Below are 27,559 nucleotides of genomic sequence, written 5' to 3'. Positions count from 1 at the left end.
TTATATCAAAGCAAAAGATTTTTACCTGTCTGGTTGTGACAAAGTGGATCTCACAGAAGTTAGACTATTTTGCAGTTTAGTATAGTAAAAAAAGATATGTGCTGGTTAGGGAAAAAAAAAACACTTAAGAGTAAAATCTGTACATTTGACAGAAAATAAAATTTCTCTCATTGTCTGCAATAGTCTCCTGTTTCCTTTACCAGCTGTTCGGTATCTAATGTGTCATAGCTTCTCTGCCCAGCTGAAATGTGATAAGAGGAAGGTCGACAGTGAAATCAGCCGGGAATTCAAAATGCTCATATTGATGTCTGTGGCTTTTAAATGGAAGATCCTGTAACCCTAGTCATCAGTATCTCTAGACAACATTCATCATTAAACATAGCCAAGTTTACACAAAAATTACTTTTTTAAAATAGATGCCTTTGGCACAGCTTAGGAACATGCTAAATCCTTTCGCTTGCAAAATGTATTGCAACTAATAATTATGTGAGCGTCCGTAATAATGACACCTTCTGTGGAAGGTTTCGTAATCTTTATTATTTATTCAATATGGCAGCAGTGGGATATGGAATGAGCTGGAGACGAAGATTCTCCTTCTGTTTCCTGACTGCCAGAACAGGCCAAAGATGGTGAATGGGCAGCAACATTGAAATCATAATAGGTCTCTCGGCAGCTGTCTGTTCTCACACGTCACACAATGACAGTGATGGACAGCCATCTGGTCTGAATTCTCCTGTTACTGTAGGACTCCAGTTTTCTCCAGTGCACATATCCACAGGTCGTCTTTGGCCTCTCCTCCAGCTGTGTCCTCTTGCTTTTGGTTACTTTGAGCTTCAGGGCATGAGGTGTGTGCAACACAGAAAAAGGAGGCTGTGGGAGAGCTGGAGACTCACTGTGTTGACAGTGATGGTTTGGGAGGTTAGTGAACTGGGACCTAGCATTATGTGACAGCTGTATACTGTGCAGTTCATCAGTAATGTCTATAGCATCTAAATTTGTATTCTGGTACATTGTGGCAAACCAAGAGCTACTTGTAACTGCCAGGGGGATTAGCCACTGATGTAATTATGCTATTAGATAGTTGTGGGCTTGAGTGGAGTGACTGAAATGGAGAACAGTGTTAGTCTATAGCAGTATAATCATCATGATCCTCCATGCTTTTTCTGAGTTCAGTAGAGCAAAGCTTTATACACATTTCTTCAGTTAAAAAGATGCATCACATTCAACATCTGTCGTATTATAGTGCATGAGCCGGACAATAAGTATGGCACTGCAATATCAGCTGAATTTGAATCCAAGATAATTGTAAAACTACAGTTCCTAAATCATTATAGATACTTTTGTTTCTTTTCTGCAATTAATTATCGTCATCCTGCAGAATAAAATAATAATGAAGAGTCCTGTAGCCCACGCTGTCATGATGTCTTTGTTTGATCGGAGATGGGTGAGGACTGGAATTGCTTCTCATGTAAGATCTCTACCTACTGGTGGTGGTAGACAGAGGCACAAGCACATGTACCCAAGCACATATGTATCTGCTTTTTTTATCCCATCGTTTAAATACGAAATGGCCTTTTTTGCAAGCATCAGACTGAGCTTTCCAGTGCTGAGCATGAGTTGCCAGGAAAAACCTACTGTTGGGTGCCTTTTACATTTGACTTGGTTATATTTCACAATGCACTGAGCTGATGTGTCCTGGATATTGCAGCATATGGAAAGATAAATGTTTGCTGGGCCACGCACCCAATGTTCACAACCAAAACTTGTGTTATCTGCCTGCACTTTTTAAAGGGGTGGCTGATTTATAGGTTCTCATGGACTTTTTTTTTGTACACCTAGAGATTCTCCTCTACACTGTCTCTGCAGGTCTGCAGTGTGATTAAAAGATTGTGTCACCAACCTTTCGTTTGCAGCTTTTTATTCCTCTGCAGTAGAACTGCTGTAATGGGGTAGTATTTCTCATTTGGACAAGGCAGCCAAATCACAGTAAAAAAGCCACAGAGCAGTGAGATATGAAGCTCTTTCTTAGCTGCCCCATCCACCCCCCCCCCCCCCATCTGAGAAACACAAGGAAGGATAGAAGGGATTTTCACTGATATTGTTTTCCCCTCTCTCTCTCTCTCTCTCTCTCTCTCTCTCTCTCTCTCTCTCTCTCTCTCTCTCTCTCTCTCTCTCCCCCTCTCTCTCCCCCTCTCTCCGTCTCTCTCTCCCCCTCTCTCCCTCTCTCCCAGGAGCAGCCAAGGCTTCATGCACATGAAACTGTCCCGGACCAAAGAGAACAAGTATGTCCTTGGCCAAAACAGCAGCCTCTTCGACAGTGTGCCAGAGATCATCCACTTCTACTCCAGCCACAAGCTGCCCATCAAGGGGGCCGAGCACATGTCACTACTGTACCCTGTGGCCATCAGGACATTATAGTCTCTTGAGTGACATGCCCACAGGACCAATTCCCATATCAGAGGTGTCAGATATCCACCCCTGGGACCCCTTTGGGCCCACCTTGATTCCACTCCCTCTGCCTCACCAGACCTCTGGCCCACACAGGTCTGAGTGAGAATCTCGGGAGCGGTGAGGGGTCAGAGGTCTAAGGGTAAAGGAAGATGATGGTCACACATTGCTGTATTAGTCCCTCATATCAGCCTTCCACCCTGATCTCAGATCCGCACCTTCTACCTGTCTCATTGCATCCCTACACAGATTAGCTCTCTGCTGAAATATGTGAGAGGAGTCTGCATTCCTCAGAAGGTTGCTTCTTGGCCTGCTCCTATTTTTTTTTTTTTTTATGTGAGGAAGCCCATATTACAATGAAAAGGAACTGTGTTGGAGATGAGAATTACATTGACTCATAAATTGGAAGAAATTGCTTTTTTGTGGATTTTTTTGTTTTTGCAAGTCTGCACAATCAGATGTGATGCCTGTATTTTTTTGTGATTGTGTGTTTCACTGCCACTGTTTGCTGCTGATAGTGCAGTTTTCATACACTGACCTGCCTTTCAGAATGGACCCACAAGGGACTGTGCTGGGTGTACTGTACATGACTAAAGGGGAGAGCCTGGAGCAGCCACTGAGAATTAGTGAGCATGTTTCAACTTGTCCCCTGTATGAAAGCTTTTTTTTTTTCATTAATATTTCATTAATGTAATTGTTCTTTGGGTTTGGTTGTGCACATGTTAATAAGTTATTAATAAAGCAAGAACGTAATAAACAAACTGAGGAAATGACCTGTATGTCAATACTGTACATTTCATAAGGTCCCATTGGTGGCCAAAAGTGGAGTTGGGACAGGCAGCAGCTGTAACAGCAGTAATGAATGCCATCACCGGAATGTGTATGAAGACACATCATCTCTTGTAGTAGCCATAAAAGCATGCCCGCATGCAAGCTTTCAAGCTGTCTGTTCTTCCTGGGTGACTACTTTTAACCTTTGTCTGCTTGGCTCCTGGTGGGTTTATTTATGTTTGGACTGTAAACATATGATTCATATGACCAGACGCCACTTTCACTGTGTTCATCTAGACTTGCGTTTGTTTGTGCAGAGTTAAGGAACATTGAGTGTCAGGGCTTGCCTGGCCCTGTGTTTGTTCTAACCTCCGTCCGCACCTGGCGTTTCCATTGTTTCTGTGGACAGAGCCCCACATAACCAGAAGTCTTCAGGGAAACACAGATGGAACAGCTACCATGCTTTTCCTCTATTGATCATAGGCAGAAAGGGTCCTCTTTAATGACCGAGATTACCTTCAAAGTCTTCATGCTGAGCTGGTTCTGAATGGGAAGAATGAAATATACAGTACCTGCATTGTCTACCTCAGAAAATCAATACTATTCACCCATCTACAGATCAATAGGTACAATGGGATTGCAAAAAATCGACCCCCCCCCCCTTCTCCCCACCATTTCCTATATCCATAAAATTGTGTCTTTTGAAAGACACGTAAAAAGAGATGTTAATCAGAAGAGTTTAAAGTTTTGCATACTTTCATTAGTGTGTGACATGCATCTGCTATGTGGTTGTGTGATACAAGTGTTGTGGTGCCAGTAGCAAAGGTTTGGTCAATGCCTTGTTGCATGGGTAAAATCAGCACAAAATATTAGCTGATCGCCAGTGTGCCGCTTTCAAAGATTCTTCTGCAGTTGTCATTTTTTTATGGGTAATTATTGCAGATGCTTTTCACAATTGTTACTGCTGAATATTTGGTCTTTGCTCAGTGCAAATACATTGTTTTGTGGGGCTTGATAACCAGAGGTACAGTACATCACCTGTGTATCTGTGTAATTGTGTTTTGATTTCTGCTTCTTGTTTAAGCCTCTGTGTCCTAATGCTAAGACACTTTGAGGCATCAAATGACGGTGGAATTGGTGAGCTACCATACAAGTAATTATTTAAAGCCCTTGGTTTAAAAAGAGCAAGGATGATTCCCCAAAGGACCTGTGTGGACAGAATAGCTTGCAGCTTGAAACACCACCATGGCCGTTTGTTTTCCTGAAATGACCTTTTTTTTAAAGTAGGTATCTTACTATCTCAGGCACTTTAAGAAATAGTATTTGATCCTTATTCTGTGTACTTTTCTGTGGACTCTTATTGTCCCAATAGCTTCTTGAAGGGCAGCCCAGAGATTAGAGTCATCCTTCAAACCCCTGCTGTTAATTTATTCTGCTATTTTCTCTGGAATGGAGATTATGTTCCCATCGTCCTCAAAGGCAAAGTTAGAAAGAGAGGTGTTCATTGCCTCTCTTCCCTCTTATTCATAAAAGTGTGCTTCTCTCTGATGTGTCCTCCAGAGGGCAGTAAAGTAAGGTTCTGGATTGTCAAACTTTGTTTTTGTGACCCATTTCAAGTAACATTGCAAAAGGTATGCCACAGATTCCTGGTTTGCTTTTCTTTCCAATGTCCATACATCCTCCAAGCTTAATAGCTGCATTCTGTTAGCTATATTCACTCACAATTGAACAGTGGCCATGCTAAAAAGGCTTATGCCTAGTGTCAACTCTACATGGAACGAGGCTGACAATGGTTTACTCCAGTTTGATATCTTTCACTCAATGAGACCAGAACATGGTTATGATCGTTTTGATCGTGGCTATGATCGTTATGATCGTTTCGGCTGAAATAAACATATTTATGAAATCAAAAAAGGATGAAGTAGCAAGTAAATTGTTGAATCTATTATGCATTATATTTTGTATTTTATTTCCTTTTCCCCCTTTATGGAACCATGTTTTGGAATCGCCTATTCTACAGTAGGCTCATTCCACCACAGTAACCTCTACACTCACATTGCAGTGCTTATGCAAGGTGAATCCTCCAGCACAGTTGTATGCAGCCAATGGCTTTTTTTTTCATGCTTTCATGCTTTTTTTTTCTTAATTTTTTCATGAATGCAGTGGACTTTCGTTGGAGGGCAGATGCTGCTCCACTGATGTCATCCAGATAATTTGCAGGCACAAATCACCTGATCTAATACCTGAGTGTGGTGAGAGAAGCAAACCCTGACTGACATACCAACCCCTATCTCCAGCAGAAAGGAGCCAATTTGTTCCGCCACTGTCTCGGTCACTGTAGGCAAGTCACGCTGCTGGTTTCAAACCTGGGCCATAGGGCTCAGCCTGTAGTCAAAGCAGGTGCCACGTGGGGTTAAATATAAAGCATTAGTAATAAACATTGAACATCCAGGTAGATGGAGACACGCCTGGCTGTGTAGGAGGAGGAGGGAAAGCTTTCAGTTTTGGTTTGTGCACACAGGTGTCTTTTCTGCTTGCTAGTAACAAGTCAATAAAATTGGTAAAATGCAGAGAAAAGGAAAACTTTCTGATTATCTAATGCTACGGTGGAATAGGTTGAGGGAGATATCACACTCTGAGAAGGTGGACTGTATTTTCAGTATGGTAGCTGGTCTGTTGCCTGTAGGTGACCAGAGCTATTTTTTGTAACTAGTTAGCAGTCTCACTAGTTACAAGTTGTTTACAAAAGAGAGGTGGAATGGATGGAGGGAGGCAAGCTTTGTTTTGTATTTTTCTTTGCATTTTTATTTTTCATTTCTATTATACTGTACATACGTCTGTAGGAACCTGCAAGTCTTTTCCCCTCACGTTGTGGGACAGTCATCCTGTATCTACCCTCTTGTGCACCCTTACCTCCCGTCTGCTGGAGTAGTCATATATGAGGTCCATGTGAGTACACTGTAATATTCCACCTTCACCAAATGTACATACTGAATGTATTGTTTGGACATGGAGATATTGAGATGCTATGAGATGCTATGACTGGAAATAAAGTAGCATTTATGAGCCGGCCCCATTGTGAGGTCTCTTTCTCTCTGTGGTGTGATCTCATCCTGGTCTAACTAACTCCTCCAGGTATGACAGTGGCCAGTTACTTGCACTTTAATTTACATTTACATTTACATTTATTTATTTAGCAGACGCTTTTATCCAAAGCGACTTACAAAAGTGCATACAGTAAGTATAGCAACAGTACGGGGACAGGATGTGTACAGTTCCACAATGAGACAGTTCTCAGCTGAGCTTAATGCACCCTGTGCTGGAGCATCATGGCACTTAAGGGGTTAAGTGCAAGTGTTCATTATTTTCTGAGCCCCTCCAATTTGCTGGAAGAACCTGACCTTCACACATATTACACGCACTTTTATCCACTTTTGAAAACCATCCTGAAAACACAATGGACAACAGAAATGTCATTGTAGTTAGCAAAAGAGCTGCTCACTGTGATTGCATAATGCTCGAAAAGCTATTACAGCTGTAATAGAATAGGAAGAAAATGGTAGACAGAGTTCATTTTTTTCCATCCTTCACTGTGCATTGTGAACCATCTCCCACATTCACACAGATATGTTAATCAGGTTTTTTCAGAGGACAAAAATGAAATGACAACCACAATCATCAGTTTTCAGCCCGAAATGTCACCTAATTTGGCTCACAGTAGCTTTCCACAAACACCACTGAGGATAACTTGTTGCTAAGGTGAACCTTAAGTGCAACTCAGCAGCATGGCCTGTTAGGCATCAGGGCCATATAATGGTGATCAGAGTGGTGTGGGTCAGCCATTCTTCCAGCACAGCTAGTTTCAGAGGTGTCATGTGGGATGGAAATAAAACCTGCTTTAAAGCTCTGTCTGTACCCAACACGTGTCATCTGGTTCCTTAGGGCTTGGTCGAACAGATTTAATTAAATAACTGATTTGAGGTTGATAATAAACTTGCTAGGGACAAACCTGCTTCTCGGGCACCCACTACAGTATTTGTGTTTAAATTAATAATCAAGCAGCAGATTCATTTTTATTCCTGATTAATCAATATACTTCATGTATAGTATGTTTGTGTTTTCCTCTGTCAATCACAAAGATCAGTAGATTGTGAGACCTGCTAATTTTAATTGAGGTACACTTCCCCTTCAACATTTTTCCACATATCTACTGTAGTTTCATCAACCAAAAACCTGATAAGGGCAAACTGTCATGTTGACTTCAGGTCCTAATACAAGCTTCACTGTATTATTGTGTAAGACATGAATTAATCAACAGGAAAATATATCTCTACATAAGAAACTCCTTACTTGCTGTGATCAGCCAACCTTCAGTTATGTCCCTGGTGATTTGTTTAAAAACAGCACACTTAATTAAACAAATGAATCGGTGGATCAAGAGAGATGGAAAACAGTGAGCCAATTAAAAGGAGAACAATCTCTCTGCTTTGATAATGTTAAGGTCCCTGCTGAACTGCAGCTCCAGCAATGCAGCTTACCTCTAATCAGGAGCTCAGAAGGCAGTATTGTTAAAGCAGGCTTTGATTCCCTGGTGTATGGTGATACAGGCCCACCTAATTCTGCAACATGGTAGAGAGAACTCCCCATCCCTTTCCTTTAAGACACCTGCAGAAGAACCAGCAGATTTTTTTGGGAGCCGGGGGGGGGGGGGGGGCGCGTTTGGGGATGTCTGTGTCTGAAAAATACTAGGAGAAAAATACAGAAATTACCCCCCACCTGCTGCTTTGGAAAGGTCATTTGTGTCAGTTTGGTCTGTTTGTTCGTCTCTGTAGGTGAACATGGGAAGGAACTGATGAGTGATTGTATGGTTTCACAGGGAATGAAGATGCATATGAGGTATTGTGGAGATGAATATTTAGTATCTAACAGGAAAGCTTCCTAGGCTCCTGTATGACACCCCACTGGCTTCTGTTTATCTGTGGGTCAGACCAAGACGGGGGACGGGGGGGGCACTGTCAATATGACATCTATGGCAGTTTGATGCTGCAAATTCAACAAAGTGGTTCCTCAGTTAAAGAGATCTCTTCCCATTTCATCACAGAGCTTCAAGGACACACCTGACCATGCCCCACATCTGTGGTTTCCAGCCTGCTTAAAACAAACACATGCAGCTGCCATGGCCCCATTAAAACTGAAAATGACATGACTGATTTTAAATCAATTTTACAGATGATGAACAGAAATACACTAATTCTGTGAGCTGTAAGATGCATGTGAGTGAAAGCTGTAATTTATTCTACATGGTCACCATGAGCTCTGTCTCTCTGGTGGTAATAAATTCTCAGGCAGCGTCCCATCTGAGCACGCTGTTTTATAGAGAAATTCAATTAATTCCCTCCTCAGCTGGGGCTTTCTCTGTTCTGAGGAGATTTTGGTTCTCTAACCCTGCCCCACTGCTGTCAGTGATCCCCATCCCTGGAATCACACCCTGAATGGGGATTATTCACCTAGGGTTAACCCACACCGAATGAAACGGATAAAGGAATCCTCTGTGGACAAAAGAAGACCTAGAAAAGAAAGGAGAGAGAGAAAGCCATAGCCCGAAAGAATGCATCCGTGGAGGGGCGAGAAGCGGCCAGCGTCAATCACAAACTGATTTCATATTCTGCTCAGTCACCTCCAGCTGAAAGCAATTTCAGGTAACAGACTTGATGCCAGAAGCAGGGGAATTGCTACATTAAAATGACAAAAGAAGCAGGAGACAAAAAAGTCTCTTTGCTGCACATAATTAAGGACGTGACCTCCACCTGTCATTATTGTCTCAGGCGTTGTCGATGGTTTGATTGGCTGATGGTTTGTACAGTTTAAGAGGCCCACTGGCACTGACCAGGCATGGGCAGTAGAGATGGTGAGGTAGCTCTCTAGTCTCAGATTAATTTTCTCATTGCTCTAATCTAGATGATTGGGCTGGGGGGTGACAGGTGGGGTGTTGCTGTTGACAGGAGCAACCAAAGGGAGGGGTGGGCGGGGCAAAGACAGCTACCGTCATGACAGCTGTTCTGACTGATTTTCAGCTGCAGGTTGCCGCCAGTGTACCCAGGCAACACTTATGACTTCACTCTTCAGTTTTCAACAGGATGTTTATTCAAGATCATACTTGATGGTGATCCACCCTCTCAGTTGCACTGTATGTGAAAGGCTGTGAAAGGCTTGAGCTATGGAGTAATGTTGCATAAGACTGTACTTTCCCTGTTCTGTTGTCCTTCATCAACCCTGGGCTTGGAGAATCTGTTAGTGGCATTGATCTCACAGACAGGCTAATACAAAGCTTTCTTTCAGTCTTTATTTTGACTTTCTTTCCCACACTATTTCCCCTGTAGATGAGTAGCAATGGAAACTGAAATTAAATAGCGGAAACTTAAAATTGATTAAGTATTTGTGGTATCAAGTAATTGTAATTAATAGTAGAAATTAGTTAATTAATGCATAAATGTGTATGTTGATATGATTTTGATATCCTGCTATATGTTCATAGTCTGGAGGACTGAAGGTCATCAGACACATACTCATAAATAAGCCTGGCTGACACATGCATACTTCACCACACACATACACACACATTAGAATCTAACAATCAGTTTATATTTGTTGTAGTGCATTTTTACAATCAAGATCATCACAAAGCATTGTACATGTGGCATAGTGCATTTTCCAGATGAAATAAAAAAAAAACTGAAAAGGTGGTTGAGAGACTCTTGAAAAATAATGGAAAAGATTACGTTGGTATTACACACAAAAGGCATTGGTTCATCACAACAGTTCATCAGAACAGTTCCTTTCCACAGCCAGTAAGGTGTACAGGGAATTGAATGTTGGCCTCAGGCATGTTATGAGTTGGGACCCTCCTACTGAGTATGATGGGTGATAGTGACGCTGCAGGAATGCTTGTTGCTCAGTGGATTATTTGAACAATCACCTCTGTATGCCTGAACCCCTTCTGATGATTTTGTCATAAACTCTGATTGTTAATTAGACCACCTGTGCCTCTTATTCTTTGAATTTCCCACAAGACATACTGTGTCTTTTTTAGTCTGAGTCTCTTTACTTACCCTCTATTTCTTCTGCATATCATGCCTTTTTTCCTTTCCTTCTACTCCTCCTCTAACATCTGCTCCTCTTGTCTCCATAATTTCTCTGCTGTTATTCTCCCCTCAGTGCTCAGACAGGTCCATGCATGAAACTAACTCATATTCTATGAGGACTGGTAAAGTATGACCTGACAGCTGTTTTCTGAAGTGATCAACTAAATGTCATTGTCACTATCCTGCATGTTTAGCTCTTTCAGCCATCTCCTTAAATACAGTACAACCCAGAATTATAGCTGTACTGACAATAAATAAATAAATAAATAAAATGAAACCATTGGGACCTTTGGCAGGGTCAAGGATGTGGACTAACTTAAATCCCACCAATACAGTGAGTGAGGTTATTGGATAGGGACAGCTGAATCCATGTACCACACAACTCTTCTTCTGCAATACAGGTTTTCTACAATACTAGGTGACTTATTACAGTATTGTGTAATCATATTCTGAAATTGTTATTAATTCAAGACCATGGTGCTGATTTGATTTGCAGCAAAGCAGTAAAGCACCTACATAAAATCAATAACAAACATGGAGCAGGCAATATTACATTTTGTTTGTAATTGACACAACATATTTAATTTTATTTTGGTTTGAAAAAAGAAAAAAAAAACTATTGTGAAAGGAGTGGTGAAATGCCTTAAATTTGTAATGGCATTTCAATAGATTCATCAGCCCTTCAAAGTACCAAACTACCTCACATTATTGTAGAGGAGGGGAACTAGAATGTGCCTTTTAGTTTTGGATCATTTAGGTGAGATGAATTTCATTATACACTGTAATCATCTGGTTACAGACACATTATTAATGAATGCATAAATCATTATTTTTAAATTATTATAGAGGGAATGCCATTCTTAATGTACATATGGAACTCTTTAATAAGTGGCCCAAGGACAAATAATGTGTCAGCGGGAAAGGGTGATGCACCATGGGAGACAGACTGCACTTCACAAAGAGAAACTTTTAATGCAGAAACATTTATTTCATTTTAGGGCGTATGAGAAAAGCCACACAATAAACTGCATACAGGTGCCCATGTTTGAGAAAGACTATGAGAAACAACTACACTGGGTGTCCTGTCAAGCAAATGTTAATTGAACAGGTAGTATACGCAAAGCAAGTGCTGCCAGAAAGCACAGTAAAGTCCTTATTGATTAATACAGCTGTAAGGCAGGATCTGAAAGAGAAAACTATATGTTATAAGCTTTTAATAAATCCTGGATTTGACTGTAGAAAATGCACATGTTGGTGGTTATAACATAATAATGAACAGCAAGGTGAAAGTAGTACGTTTTTAGATGGACGAGCTAGACTAGATAGACTGACTAGTTTAATTTACAGTAGTCCTGAAACTGATGTGGAATGAGCTAATTAGTGCCCCTGCTAGTGAGTAACGAACATACAGGTGAGATAAATGTCCGACACGGATGTCCCACTTTGAAAAATGTCAGAATCTCACTACTTTTTCATGAGATCAGGTTTTTTTTATATGTATGTGCTGTTGGAAAAAAAAAAAAAAAAAAAACTATATTTCATTGCAACCGTCAGCTTCCAGCTGTAAGTGTATCAATAATGGCGTGGCATGAGAATTTTTTTTTCTAATAAATGGAAATAATGGTTCTTTATAAAAAGCTGACATTTCTAGCGGTATTATCTCGCCACCTAGTGGACATTACAATACATTACGTATTACATTGTTGGCATTTAGCAGACGCTCTTACCCTTTCGGTTACAAGCCCTGTTCTTTACCGCTATGCTACATTGCCATCCCAGCTGCATATAATTTATTTATTTTTTTTTTTTTTAACAGTGTCTTCACGTTTTTGAAAGCATGAGCAGTATTTAACTAATTATTGACAGAAACAGTCCCTGCATGAAAGAACTGCAAAACCATGACATAACAGCCACATAGAGCATTATTAAAGCTTCATATGTTTTGCACATAACTTTATAGTCATTAATAGTTCTGTCATAAATGACACATTCATCAAGCTATCATAAAGCATTCAATATAGTTCCACAATAAGTGTGTAAAAATTAAGTGTGTGAAAGAAATACAGCTATGTAAAATTTTAAGCTTGGATAATGACATTGTCTTTGATACATTTATCATGGGAGGAATGCTGACACAGGCTCATACATATATAATGATTTAATAAGACTGCCTCAAACTGTTCCAGAACGGTAGTTAAGAATGTGTAATGGTGCACCATATGACACATTAAAATCTAGTATCTATTAACCTATATTATCCCTGAAAATCTTGCCAGCAAAATGAAGTTTCTTGCAAGTGAAGTGCATTCTGAACCTAAACTGTTTCTTGTTCAAGTTTAAAATTTACTGGCTTCATGTGAGAATGTTGTGCTTGTGAAACTGTCACGAAGTTGATTGATTTTAATGCATAAAGTTGTTGTGTGGTCTGGTGTTTATCACCTCACTATTCTTTAATCGTTATCTGTACACTAAGAAGTATAATCAGATTTACTTGCATGAAAAATTATGTATTGCTTGTTTAGCATGGTTCATTTCAAATAATAGAATTTAATGTAATGCATAAGCAATATCTCAACATTCAGTTTTGGCATACAGTTCATTACAGTGAATGATGTGGGTGCTCTTAAATATAATAACAGAACAATTCAGGGCACTCAATATGTTTACTTTCATTTTGGCCATCTAACATCATCATTTTGACATCCTTGGAAGACGTCCAATGTCACCTCTGCTTGAAATGTTCACATCCGACTAGCAACCCTACACCACCATCTGCTAATAACATTTAACCATTCATGAAAACAAGTAAACCAAGAAAAAAAAGCACATATATTTGCTCTCAGGAACTGTTCCAGGATCTGCTTGACTTTGTTTAATAGAATTGTTTAAGGTAGGAGTAAGACTGAGTTAGCTGGTCCTGAGTTGATGTGTTGGGAATAGAAAGTGCCCGAAGTCACAAAGGCCCGTTTTTTTCACCATGAGGCCTGGGACACAGTGCTCCCAATGGATATGGGCTGTGTGGAGGCTCAGGCTCCTGGCTTCCCACACTTTGGTGCATGTATTCAACGTCTTCCCAGGGGGTGCAGCTGTAGAAGGGGAAGAACACTGACAGGGTCCCGTCCAACAGGTCATACTTTCACATTCATGCTTACCTGAATGCCAAAGTGGATGGTGGAGGTGTCAGAGTGAGAGGCTGACATGTGCGTTGGTGTGGGTGAAAGCGTATGGAGTAACATTTGCTGACAGGAGCACAGGAACTGTGCACTTTTGTACTGAATCGTTAATTAATGATTAACGATAATTAGGATAAAAATTAATCACAAAAAGCTGCATGATGTGGACTCCAGTGTAAGGTTTGAAAAAGGGGAGAGCAGTATTAAGTCTGATGGCATGACTAAATAAGTCTCCTGAAAAACTTGTGCGGCACTTCAGAGCTACCCAGTACAGGGGGAATAGAGTAAGCTCCACAGATCATAAATATTTAATGTGGTAGTCAATCTTCAATGCTCCAACATCTCTTGACCCTGCAAGCCAGGGTAGGAAACTGTGCGTCTGCGCGAGCATGTACGTACATAGGTTAAGGTACTCATTTTACTGCCATAATTCCTGCTGTTGTCAGTATATAATGTATTATATTTGTTAAAAATGACATATTTAGTGACCGCATCTGGCACTGTCGATCATTTGGCCGTCTGTCTGCAGCTGCAGCTGTCAGTAAGTATGGTTTCAGTACCGCGGAGAGCAGAAGCAAGGAACCGACTGGGCGGAGAAACGTGGATAGAAATCTCGCGAGAAATGAGCACAGCATCTGTTGGTCAGCAATGCAATGACAGCACTGTTACGAACAGTGATAGGAGGAGCAAGACGTCCCAGTGTTTTTTTCGTACACCCACGTCCTCCGTGGAGAAATAAAATAACAGATAAGGAAGCTACATCCGTTTCCTTCAGCTGATACTTGGAACGTTGTTATTTCCCTTACTGAATGGAAAACAATTAATAGCAATTAAAGGACACGGTGTTGTAGCCAGCTATATTCTTGGATAGAGAAGGAGGTAAGGTGATTTTATGTATCCGATGGAAGTCTAACTGTGTAGTCCCAGGCCACAATGCTTCGAGTCACTGATTTGATGGTAGTTGGTTTACAAGGTGAATTGCGTTTAGTGGGACGAAGTTCATGGCAGGATTGTCAAAAATCCTTACCGTGTGACAGTACTCTTGTTGCAATTTGAGTTCAGCATGACCGCAGTTGTTCACAGTCTAGACTAGCTACCTATGCCCAGCTTCAGATACACTAGCTACAGACGTTGTGGTCTTGGCTGGCTTAGAGCGGTCAAACCGAGAGCTGTAACCAGCACATCGGTACAACTCCCTTGTCGGTGCCTGTGCGAGTAATTGTATAATAAATGTAATGTTCTGCTCCTCTCAATCGGTGTTTATGACTGATAGCAATTTAAAATGAAGCTATTGGTGCGATTTCAGTGCTGCACAGAGCTAGCTAACACTGATGGACTGTACAATGCCGTTGGACTTAACAATTTTCAGTACTATCGCATACATTGAACAGGCTGTGACATTTTAGTTGTCTTAGACGGCAACATTTTATATGTTTGGATTATATACAACTATCGAGAGACGACAAAAGCATTTCTGTGCGTAACATTCGCTTTAAGTCCTAAAGCTATGCGCTCTTAAACATTATGTATGTTATCATGAACAATAATTATGATTATGCCATCCATACATGACTATGACGTTACATGTACTGCTGTGTAGAGCATTGGAGGTAGGTTACTGCATCTGATGTGAGCCGAAGGAGCTGGGTTAGAGAGCAAATCATGTATTGAGCTAATAATATTGTGAATGACCCAATTGAAAATTTGCACTGACGAGATGGATCCTTTTATTTCACAGAGTCGAGGGACAGAGAGAGAGAGGAGCAAATTACTGTGAACATCAGACTGTGGAATAAATCCAGAGTTCTCCATGGCAGGTAAGTTTGTTTTCCTTTTTTGAATAGATCTATATTTATTATATTATTTTATATCTTATAATATCCTGCTTATATTATTATATCTCCAATATGTATGCATTTCTTTATTCTAAATGTTTGAGAGTATAAAGTAAAACTGAGCTTGTTGGTTTCCTTTGATAAAAATCCTTGTGTGCTAAGGTAACGTTTTACTCTTACCAATTTGCAGTTTTGTCTTTATCTTGAAATTATAAGTAAGGTAGTGTTACTATATTGTCTTAGTGTTTAGCCAGCATTTTTCATCTGAATGTAAATGCTAGCATTGTGTAAGAACGAAACTCCAAATCAGAAATATTGTTCAAAGCCAAGGCCATACTGTAAAGCTTTTTGTGATTTGTCTACAAAATAAGGAAAAAATAGATAATAAAGGTCATTCTTGCATTGCAGAAAACAATTTTCCTCCCTTGCCGCGGTTCATTCCCCTTAAGCCATGCTTCTACCAGGACTTCAACGAGATCCCTGACCAGCATCGCACCATGTGCAAGAGGCTTTACTACCTGTGGATATGTGAGTGTAGACACTTCAAATGCTCAGATATAAAGACCATCACATTGGTATATATATACATATATATATATGTATTCAAATTCCGGAATATATGTTCCCTCAAAAGACTTTGTGCTTTGCTCTGTCCAATGAACCGCATTGATTGAGTTCCTGTGGTGAAGATTTTACAGGGAACCCCTCTCTTGCTGTTGAATCGTTTATTTTTACACCTGCACTCTGTGTTTTAGATCCAAATATGCAGGGTGTTAAAGAGAACAAAAGCACTGGTCTTTTCTGGTCAAACAAGACCAGCAGCTTTGATCAGCCTGTCAGTGGCCATCTGGTTTTCTCCCATCTGTCCCTTCTGCTGTAATAACTAACTTTTGTTTTTTTGCAGATCCCCCCCTAAAAAGATAAACCTATAAAAAGGTATTCTGTGCTTGTTTTGAGTGGTGAGGTAGCTGATTTCCTTCAGAATGCCAGACAGAGTGTTTATATAATATATTTGTGTGATAGTATCAGTAGTAGTGAAATTGCAGTCTTAGCCTTCCTGTGTGCTGGGCAAAAAGGAAATTCCACTTTTATTGCTCCTCTTCCAGGCTAAACCTTGCACAGTCTTTACTACTTATTTGCTGGGACTAACTCACTTTACTAACTTTCCCAGGTTTCTGTGCATATTTAAAAAAAAAAAAACAGCAGATAAACCAAGTGGACCCCTAGCGTCTTTTGATAAACCTGTTTTCCCTCATTCATTCAGGTCCTTAATAAGCAGAAACTGACTTCTCACATAAAGAGCTCATGCCAGGTAATCCTGAGACATGCTGTAGGATTGTGGTGCTTCAGGACTAGAGTGATTAGATTGCAGTGTTTTATTTAGCTGTCAGGCTGAAGACATTAGACTGAGATCAGTAGTTTTAATGCGAATTCAGGTAAAACTGCTTATCTGTTTTCACACATAACCCTCACTGGTCCTAACTTCACGTTTGTAAGATAGAGGGCTTCTAAACCCTCAGATTTTACACCCTGGTCCAGATGCTTCTGATTCATTAGATCTCTACTCCTTTGTTGAATACTCTGTTGAAATGAGCAGAACCAATAAGTGACCACGAATAGCAGGTCTGGTGATTTCAGGCAGCATGAAATACTGAAATCTGCATAATAAGATGAGTAAGTTGTCTGGATAACCTAATGAAAACACAGAGAAACTGAATGAAGAGAGACAGGGATTAGGAGCTCCTGGACCAGGGAACGGAACCGGTGCTCTCACTGTGTGCTCTTCTGTGACCGATTAGGTCATTGTCTTTCTCTATTGGACAGATTTGCTTTATGTCACCCTGTGAATGAATGTAAACTTCACTGTGTGTGCAACAGAGCGCTCTTTGTGGTCTCAACAGTGAACAGCGCCACGCTGGCTGTTAATCTGATTGGCTGCCTGGCTTGGATGTGCGGTGGGGGCGGAGCCACTAACTTTGGCATGGCCATCCTGTGGCTTATTCTCTTCACACCCTGTTCCTATGTGTGCTGGTTCAGGCCCATCTACAAGGCCTTCAAGTAAGTAAGCTGCTGTAATGATGTTCCTGATGAGGTCCATGCTCCTGCTCCTTAACCTCTCGTATAGAATGTGGTCATGAAGTTTGTGCGTCTGATTGAAGGGTCAAATGTGGGAACATGTCAGGGGAAACTATGAGGATTCACAAAGTGAAATTTTGGAGTTGCGGGGTTATTAATATCAATTAGATATAGCCTAATCATTTGCAGACATTAATTCACTGCTCAAATTAGCTAAAATATTAATTAATTTCCAGTCTTCCTAATTTGTAATAATGGAAGAATAAAAGAAAAAATACATGTGTGCAGCCTAATTGCTTGCAAACCTTGAGTTACTTAATCAAATTGGCAATACCCTGTTTGTTTGCAGCTGCCACTATTTTACAAAGATCATTCTGCTCCACACAAGCTCCACCCCCTTGTGCCAATTTGACAATTCTGGCAGCACATTTCCATGGCCACGTAGAGTTCATCACCCAGTGGTGTTTGTGATAGTGGGATGGTGTGGTGGTAGTGTAGCTCCCAGGTTGGGAATACTTTACCAAGACTGCCATTCCAGAGTTGTATCTTAAAGTGTGAAGTGTTGATTGTACATAAGACAGTGAAATTTTTTAGCTAGCTAGCTAAATGTAGATCTAGCAAGGTAGGTAGCTAGCTCAGTAAACAGTCATTGTGGTACAGCTGTCTTAGCTGCCAAGTAGATAGCTAGGTGTGTTAAGGTTGGAAACTGCCTAACTAGTGATCAGCAATACAACAGGGGCACACAGAACTCTGAAGGAACAGTGAAATTTTGTTTAATGTAGGTAAAGCTAAAATTAGAGTTGAGTGAAACTCTTACAAGGCCAACGAGGTTGCCGGGTGGCTCATGACCCATTTTGAATGCTTGTGTGAAAGCTTTATAAATCTACATGCCACTGCAACTAGCTATGCAATCAGAGTGGTGTATTATGTTATAATCTTGCCTGCTGCAATGAGTAAAGATACCATGATGCATTTCTCAAATCAAAAATGAGAGAACATATATTTTTCAAATATGTTTTCGCAGGCTATTAGGATATTAGACACATAGCTAGTGTTTTGGGTGTGCCTATGTAGATATCTAGTGAGTGTTAGTGCATGACTGAAATCATTTAGGCTTTTTAAGTTTCGTGTTGGCAGAAGCATTACTTGTGTACATGCTTATTGGTTTTACCCTTGGTGTTAATGTTCTCTCTTACTTATAAATGGCTACAAGTGAACAGATGTAGCTATTGGATAAATATGAGAGATCAATAATGATAAGTATCATTATTGATATAGGGATAATGGAGGATTTTTGATAACATAATGCAAGAAGAAATGATGTTGAATGTAGGGCTGGGCGATATGGCCTATAAATAATGCGATAATTTTAGGCTATATCGTGATACACGATATATATCTCGATATTTTGAAATCTCCTCTAAAGCACATCATAAATGCTCGATTTAACCCTGTGATGTAGACAATCACACCAGTGTGATGATTCTAGTTATCCCTGCAACATATGTCTGCATTGAAACATCAGGGCTCCAGACTAACTTTTCCACTGGTAGCACTGGTGCTACTGGTACTGGCACTGGTACCCGTGTGCAGGTAGGGAGAGACCGACTGAGCCAGTGAAGAAGAAAAAGTTTTCAACCACAATGGCTAACGCAGTACCCGTGCCGGAGGGGGACCAAAACAGCCTAATGATCATCATGCACTTGCACAAAAGCGACTATGTGAAATTTTAACTCGCACTCTCTCAAAAAATGGTCGCATATGCGGGCATATTTGCAAGTCGCACTGGTGCACCTAGTTATAAAATTTAGTCGCATTGTCTCCAAAAATGTTTGCAAAATGCGACTAAATGGTTGGAGTCTGGAGCCCTGAAACAATTTTGTTTATATTCATTAGTGGTTTCTATTGGAACAATTTTAAACTTGCATACAAAAAGGGGGAAATCACAACCAAGTTAAATTAAACAAACAGTCTTATTTATTCAAACCAGGCAATGGTTTTGCTGCATATTTTGCAGATAACTGTTGTTTGTTCAACATCTTCCTTGCAATACCCAAACCACTGCCAGACTGTGGATCCAGTGCTGTTTCTTTTAGGAACCAGTTCGTCTCCATCTTCTATTACCGTTTCCGAACTCAACACGTATAAACTCGCATTGGCGCTTCACTTCTTTCGCTCTCTCCGGGCTCTTTCCCTGTTCCCCCCAGATACAAAAACATGTCTCACCTATGTACGTCAGACACACTCGCCCAGGAGAGTGGTCTGCATGGGCGGGCGAGTGTGTGTGACGTTACGTATGTATGTGAGTTTTTTTCTTTTTGTGTCTGTGAGAGGAAGAGAGCGAGAGAAGCGAAACACCAAAGCGAGTCTAATGCTGGCAGCTTAAAAACATTATGTGACAATTTGTACTCGATGTTCGCAATATGGTCATTTACTACATCCCACGTAGAACAAGCCGCAATACCTCGAGTATATTTGATATATTGCTCACCCCTAGTTGGATGCCATGTGTTTTTGAAGTTTGGGGAAATTTTCAGTAGTACCTGTGTCAAGTGTTTCAAAAACTCTGTTTTTTGAAACCACAGTTTAACAATGTGGGCTGAGGTGTTGGTGTACCTTGCATTTAGGCAATTTGATTATATGCATTTTGCACTTGTGTGTTGAAGGTGGCTGGTGGTAATTATAAAATGCAATGTAGAAACACGACATACCAGGAGCCAAGCTAAAAGTTCATAACTGAAAATAATGTGTATAATGAGGCAAACTGAACAGAATATGTACATAGTTGTGCCATGATTAATAGTCCTGTTCACAAGTTTAAAGCTGCTCACATTGCTCTGCTTTGAGGACACATAGGGATGTCTGAAAAATGTCAGTAATTTACCTCACAAAGCTCATGAAACATACATTTGAAAATGACCAGAAGTCACGCTAAGTAAAAAAGCTGATATGAAGCTGACTTATAAATGTATACATCCAGATAAACACTTTTTTCTCATTGAAACACCCCAAGCACCCTTTCTCAGCTTGGAAATTTCCATGTAAATCACCCGATCAAACAGGGCCTTAATGAGATAAGCAGCTGCTCCAGCCTCTCCTAGTTTACAGCCGAGAACGTTAAGTTGATGGACACAGGCACATTGCGTACACAGGTGGCAGAACACAGAATGGCATCAAAAGCACCAACACCATGGGAAAATGGACACAATCGAAACCTAATTACCAAAGCAGCCTTACTGGGTACACAGGTGGTGAGGCACAGTAAAATATATGAGCTGGCAGTTATACCACAGTTTGTCAAGCTCGGCTCTCATGGCATACAGAAGGGCAGGTCAAATCAAATGAGTCTTAATGAACCGACTGATGATGTAGTTGAAGGCACACGTGGGAAGCTGTGTGAGATCTCCTGTAGTTGGCACAGCGTGTCCCTCCAATTCAATGAGATTCAGCCTCCAGTACATTACATACACTGTCAACTCAGCGTGATGTAATGCTCTAAGAATAACACGTAACCCGTCAATGTGACGAATCACAGTTGACCGATCATTGAGGTTATGAGACCATTTTGTCCTCACAAACCAGAAAATAAAATGAGTAATCAGCTAATAGCAAGGAAAATACCATTTGCCATGACTTCTTATATTTCATATCCGCAGTAAAAAAGTAGTCTCAGTATATTGCATTCGTCATACACTGGACTAGGTGATGTACACTTTTCCATACAGAAGCACATATGGAACTAGGAATCATAATCCTACATAGTCTTCCTTCAGCTACTGTGTTGCATACCATGTGTTTGTTTGTGTGTGTGTGTCTGTGTCTGTGTGTGTGTGAGTGTATACATACATACACATGCGCACACATACTCAGGGGTAGTTTACTAGGTACACCACTCCATTCAGGAAAATGGATTTGACTGAATGTTAGAATGGGCAAAATGGGTGACCTAAGCAACTTTGAGCTTGGTGTGATCGTCGGCAATAGGTGTGCAGGTTCCAGTATCTCAGAAAAGAGCCATCCCATGGGCTTTTCATGCATGGTGGTGTCAAGGGTTTACAGAGAATTGTGTGACAAACAGAAAACATCCAGTCAGGGGCAGACCTGTGGGTTAAAACGGGTTGTTGATGAGAGAGGTTGTAGGAGAATGGCTAAGAATCATGCAAGCTAACAGGCAGGCCACAAACAGGCAATAGTGTAGTACAACAGTGGTGTGCACAACGGCATCCCAGAACACACAACTCTTGTCATGGGTGGGCTATTGCAGCAGTTCAACTCCTGTTTGCTAAAACCAAGAGGAAGGAGCTCAAGTGGGCAATTGAGGAGTGGAACAACATTGCCTGGTCTGACGAATCCCACTTCCTGTTCCATACTGATGGTAGAATTAGGATTTGGCAAAACCAGCATGAGTCTGTGGAATTGTCCTGCCTGGTGTCAATGGTACAGTGTGTGTGTGTGTGTGTGTGTGTGTGTGTTGAACACAATGTACTGTATGTTGTGTGCCTTTGTTCAGTTAGCAGTGGCAGTTTAGCATAGTGGTTAAGGAGCAGGCCTCATAACCGAAAGGTTGTGTATGAAATGAGGTTATGCCTGGAAGAAGCTGAGCACATATAAGACAAAAGGATAAATGTGTAAGACGTTTTTTTTTTTTTTTTGCATTATGTAACTCTAAAGCTGACAGGTTTTGTCAAGAGTGCTATGACGCATGGATGGCTCTTTAACTCTGTTGTTCATATTACATTCTTTCACTTGTATTCCCTCTTTCACTTTTCCTCTCCCTCTCCTCATCCTCTCCTCATCCTCTGTCTCTTTGCAGGACTGACAGCTCCTTCAACTTCATGGCGTTCTTCTTTGTCTTCATGGCCCAGGTGGTGATCAGTGTCATCCAGACAGTTGGGATTCCTGGCTGGGGAGTGTGGTAAGATTTACCAGTTGTCTCTCAGCCGCCCTGATACTAGGGTGCGTGTGAACAGAGGCATTTTTAATTTCATAAACTCCTTGAACTGCATCTATGAGTGGAATAATAAACAGTGTATTTGATATTCATTTGGAAACCCCTTTTTCAGAGTTTTGCAGTATCTAGAACATTGCCTTCATGTGGCCAAACACCTAACTCTTTCCCAGCAGTCAGGGCCCGGGTTGAGGATGATGCTGATGATGATGACGATGATGATGCTGATGATGAGGATGGGCCCTATTTTGCGTCTTTTTATTTTTCCACTCAGAAGTCTGCATCTCATACTCTCTGCTCTCCCCATAACAGCGGCTGGCTTGCCACCATTACCTTCTTCAGCACCAACATCGGTTCCGCTGTGGTTATGCTGATTCCAACCATAATGTTCACTGCTGTGGCTGTTCTCTCCTTCATCGCTCTCACCAGGGTAGGACGTCCCGCCTCCACAATAACTGTCCAACAATAGCATCACCTTTACAGCGGTGTTTTTCTCACCCAGTCATATAAAACTCTATTTACCTTTAACACAGACATTTAAAGAAAAATTAAGGATTTGGATGCTCTATCTTCTATCAAATACTTACAGCAGTATTGTTCACATGTCAACCAGGGTATAAAATGACTTTCAGGCAAAGTAGTGCAGTTTTAATGACTTCTTTTCTAGTGGATTGATCTTCAGAAGATTCCATTGATCTCTAAATATATTTTGTGTCTCTTTCTCCTTCTTCAGGTCCATAAATTGTACCGCGGCAGCGGGGGCAGCATGAGCAAGGCCCAGGAGGAGTGGGCCACCGGGGCTTGGAAGAACCCGCATGTCCAGCAGGCAGCCCAGCAGGCAGCGATGGGGGCAGCCCAGGGGGCCATGAACCAGCCACAGTACTCCTCCACACCCACCTACAACTATGACAACCAGATGTAGGGCGTGAGGAGGAAGGAGGGAGGGAGGAGAGGAGAGGGAGGTGAGCATGTCAAAGCGCGAGCTGGAATTTGTTGCCTGCCATCGAAAGAACTGGAAAAAAAAAACGATATCCTGTTATACCTGCAGTCTGGTTAACAAAAGGACGGGTCCTGGTGTTTTTTAGGTAGTCTTTTTAATGTAGTTTTTTTTATTTTACTTGCTAGTCCTCAGTCAAATATTGCTGCCACCGTTTCCTGACATTTGCCCACCAGCAGGTGTTATTGTCCCACAGTTATAAGTGTCATACTGTGCCTATTCCATTATCCCAACACCATCCATGCCCACTTCCGCTGTGTCACCTGCAGTACCACTACAGCCCCGTCCCACGTCCCAGCACATACTACTGCTCCAGCACTCCAGGATGGGCCATAGCCCACCTTCAACCCCAAATACAGAGAGAGAGCAGTTATGTTTACTCTTCTTCAGCACATAACCCAACCTGTCCATAGACAGCCATACCAACATGGCTGGAAGCTGCAATAATCAGAAACCGATGCCCACACAGCACCCCGTGTGCCACTCGTGTGATATTTGTGATCTTCAGTGCCACTGGCTACCATGATTTACTTGCATTGTCCTCCATGGCAGTGCTTGCCAATTAAATAGAAGCCACTATTTACAGTACATCTTCCTGTATTTCCATAGCTGAGACACTTGGTGGCAGCATACAGCCTTGTTTTGTAAAATCAGTATATCTATGAAATTTTCCTGGCAATAAAGTATCTGATTCTACTGGGGATAGAAATAGTTAAGTAAAGCCATTAGATTTTACTTGTGCACAGTTCATTTTAATCATATGTCTATGGTATATTCAAGTTGCATAATGTTTTTCCTAGTTCATTTAAGCCCACTGTGGTAGTAGGTCTTAGGTCTTAGGCTGTGGTTAAACAGTGCCTGCTCGCGATTTGTCATGACATGGCAAATATCCTAGTGTATTCAATTTTTATTATTTTTTTTATTGGTTTGTTTAATTTCCAGACAAATTCTCTCTGGGTTTAATGTGCACTAGTGACTGCAAATGTAGAACCCTATGCTGCCATACTTGAGTGTTAACTTGCAAGGACAAGTTTATTAGTTAGTTAATTTTTTAAAAAAATACCTTAATAGTCTTAATTTTCTTTTTCTAATCATGTAGCAGTATCATAAAACATATATAATCAGAGAAGGATAGTAACGCTACAATGTAATGTTAACACTTTAGGAGACTGAATCAAAATGAAATTAAAAAAAAAAAATCTGGGGGATTTTATGTCAGTCTTTTAACCCGAAGTATTTTATATTTGATATTACTTCAGTTACAGTATATTTGTGTTTGTAATTCTCAGGAAAAGCAGAACTTTGGACTATGAACCTTTTCCTGGGTTTAGGTTTTTTGTTACGTTCTTTACTGTTAGATGCTCAGTTTAGCTTTTTGGCTTTAGGGTCACCAGCAGGGGTATGGCCGTCTGTGACTAGTTTCACATGAGAAAAGACTACTCAAAGGTCTTGGTATATGCATTACGGTTAGTAGTACAGAACTATGTTCACTCACACAGATCTACAGTGAGATTTTGTTCTTTGCTCTGTCTAGTTGGTAACAGTGGTCAATAGACAGGGTAAGCTGTGCGGCACGTTTTACTTATTTCCTTCACCCTCATTATTATACACTTACCATGGATTTGGAATATTCATCCATAACAGAATGGGGTGATACTACACCCCTGTGACTGAAGCACAACTATGTCCCAATACAGAAAACCGGACCAAAACGGTCCCCTCTGCTGGTGAAACCTGAGCAATGCAAGATATTGCAGCATTGGGAATTCTTTAAGGGAAGTGTAAACCAAATCTCTGCTTCGCCTCATGCAGTTTAGCTTACATTATGGAACATCGAATAGACTTGTATTCCCTTTCCTCACACCTTTCACAAATCCTCAAATATAAACCCTGTGCTCCCGTCTCCTTCAACCAAGTCTTTAAGCAAAACAAATTATGTATGTGATTTTTTTGGTTTTGTGGATGACAAGTGATATTTAAATGTTGCTGTATATGTGAGAGATTAAAACAGAATTTTATTATTATACTTCAACAATATATCAGTAAGTATCTGCTCTTAAATGCCCTCTATGAAATCACCTTTGCAGTTCTGTAGCTTGCCTCTGACTCAGAACAAGTATCCTGTGTGCTCCCGAATTTTGCTCAGTCTCTTGTGGTCTCATTATTTGTGGTCTCAACAGCTAAGATTTAATCCTGTATGATCTTGGAGGCACTCGCTGTCTTTCAGTTTCATTGAGCTTAGTACTGTGCAGAAAGGCTTTATATTATAAAGGGGGAGCTGCATATCCTTGTTCCTGACCACAGAAAGAGGAGAAAGGAGCATTAACTGTGTATTAGCAGTAATAGAACTTTAGAATAGAGTCTTTATCATCTCACAAGTGGGGGCCTAGAGCCAGTACTCCTATTTCAAATAAATAAGTTGTATAGTTCAAATGTGTATGTTGTCTAAGATGTCTGAAAAGTCCTACAATAGGCATGTAACATAGTGCCAGTAATTCCAGTAACTTGTGAATTGACCGACCTGTTGGTGCAGTAGTGTCCATGTGTATTTTTATTCTGTATTTTTTTTTCCTCAGAAATGAACTTGTACATAAACCTGTGTTTCATTCTTACTATCATTTGTTTAAATCCAGGTAGATGTACACGTATGTGAAGCAGTGTTGTTCTGTCTCTTCTGTTATGTGACAATGGGGAATGGCCAGCAGGGGGCACTCATATACATGAAAAAATGTAAGCTAAAGTTGCCATAATGCTTGCATTACTATACAGTCACAAAGAACTTCATGTGTTGCTCTGTTATCTGTCTGCCCCTGGTTTCCCTATGCCAAAATCTATAAAACGACCTGAGAAAAAGCAACAGCAAGAAAAAAAAACAGGGTGAGTCAAATTGCAGTGCCAGTGTGTATTTGCATCTCATATAAAGGCACTTGAGTGAGTTGAAGGGTGACATTAATACTGCAGAATCTGCCTTAAGGAAGAGGGGAGAGTTTCCTCAACAGTATGGCTGTGACCACCTTTTATGTAACATATGCATACAGTATTTACATCTGCACTATTGGAATGGCCTTACGAATTCTGAGTTCCATTGTCATTGGGGATAGAATAATTGCATAAGTACTCTGGAGCAGGGACAGAAATTCTCAGTTCAACCTGTACTGCACAAACCCAGCTAATTAATACTTGCTGAGTCTGGGTAATAAAGCCCCTACCAAGTAGAATGTATACAGACTTGTAGAACATTCTATTTAGGTATCAGATCGTATAGATTACCCACCTGTGCCAAGGCTTCTAGCTCAGGTTTGCCCTTAATTATGTGCATAAATACATGTATGATAATTTAGATTAATTAAATAGCCATACATATTTACCAACATAAGAAACTTAAGCAAAGTGTATGTTCACTGACACTTATCTAAATGGTGGACTGGATTGTGGTACCTGCCCTGTATACATGTTCAGGCATAGTGTAATATCATGTCCGGTCACTAAAGGATTGTCCCTGCAGACAAGGAGACAAGAAGAGCACTGCATCCATTCAACTGCTGTATTGTTTGGTATTAGAGTGATTATATTGCATAACAGCATTTAAAAGCCATTATATTGTGGAAAAATGGAGGCCTTGACCAAAGTGTTGTTGAGTTTCCCTATGAATATTTCCTGATAAATAATCAAATAGATTATGCTGCTTCTTAGTTACATACTTCCAGTTGTTGTTTGATATTGATTATTTACCGAAGCAGAGAAAGATAACTCTCCCATTGATTGAAAAAAAAAAAAAAAACTTAGTGTAAATCTATATGTGCTGATCATGTGACATTCTGTGCTCTTTGAAGAGGAAAAGCAGTTTGAAGGAGATATTTTTTATTTTTTAAACATTTTTATTTCTTTTCCTGATGAATATTAAACAGATCCTGTTGCACTTTGTGTCGGTTATTCATTTGTTTGTAGTCTTCAAAACCAGATAGTTTTCATTTCCTAAAAGGCTCCCCCACAATAGAGTCAAATAGCACACTGTCTGAGAGACACTGTGTAGGCTGTGTTTCTGTGTCATTGTGTGTGCACATGGTTTTTATTATTACAGGTCCATACAGCAAAGGTGAAGGAACCCTCTCGTAATTGTATAGATTGTTTTCTGCCATGTTTTCTAAAAATGGCCATAAACAGTGACA

General features: G+C 40.6%; 2 protein-coding genes across 3 annotated transcripts in view; both read left to right on the top strand.

Annotated features, from left to right (window-relative positions):
• Positions 1-3,050, top strand: part of LOC118782404 (SH2 domain-containing adapter protein F-like) — a 72,800-nt gene extending 69,750 nt beyond the window's left edge. For both annotated transcript variants that reach the window (XM_036535746.1, XM_036535747.1), the window contains exon 7: positions 2,232-3,050. In XM_036535746.1, the coding sequence (XP_036391639.1) occupies positions 2,232-2,418 (187 nt within the window). In that variant the 3' untranslated portion in view covers positions 2,419-3,050. The remainder of the gene's footprint in view (positions 1-2,231) is intronic.
• Positions 3,051-14,214: 11,164 nt separating this feature from the next.
• On the top strand, positions 14,215-27,309 carry scamp5a (secretory carrier membrane protein 5a). Its single transcript, XM_036535110.1, has 7 exons — positions 14,215-14,413; positions 15,273-15,351; positions 15,778-15,897; positions 17,271-17,427; positions 22,259-22,360; positions 22,706-22,823; positions 23,127-27,309. Exons 2-7 carry the CDS (start codon positions 15,345-15,347, stop codon positions 23,313-23,315), a joined length of 693 nt encoding a protein of 230 aa, XP_036391003.1. The 5' UTR covers positions 14,215-14,413; positions 15,273-15,344; the 3' UTR covers positions 23,316-27,309.
• The last annotated feature ends 250 nt before the right edge of the window (positions 27,310-27,559 follow it).

The sequence above is a fragment of the Megalops cyprinoides genome, chromosome 8, assembly GCF_013368585.1.
Source record: "Megalops cyprinoides isolate fMegCyp1 chromosome 8, fMegCyp1.pri, whole genome shotgun sequence".
Taxonomy (NCBI): Eukaryota; Metazoa; Chordata; class Actinopteri; order Elopiformes; family Megalopidae; genus Megalops; species Megalops cyprinoides.
Note: the sequence above shows the minus strand (reverse complement) of the source record. Positions and strands in the feature narration are given on the sequence as shown.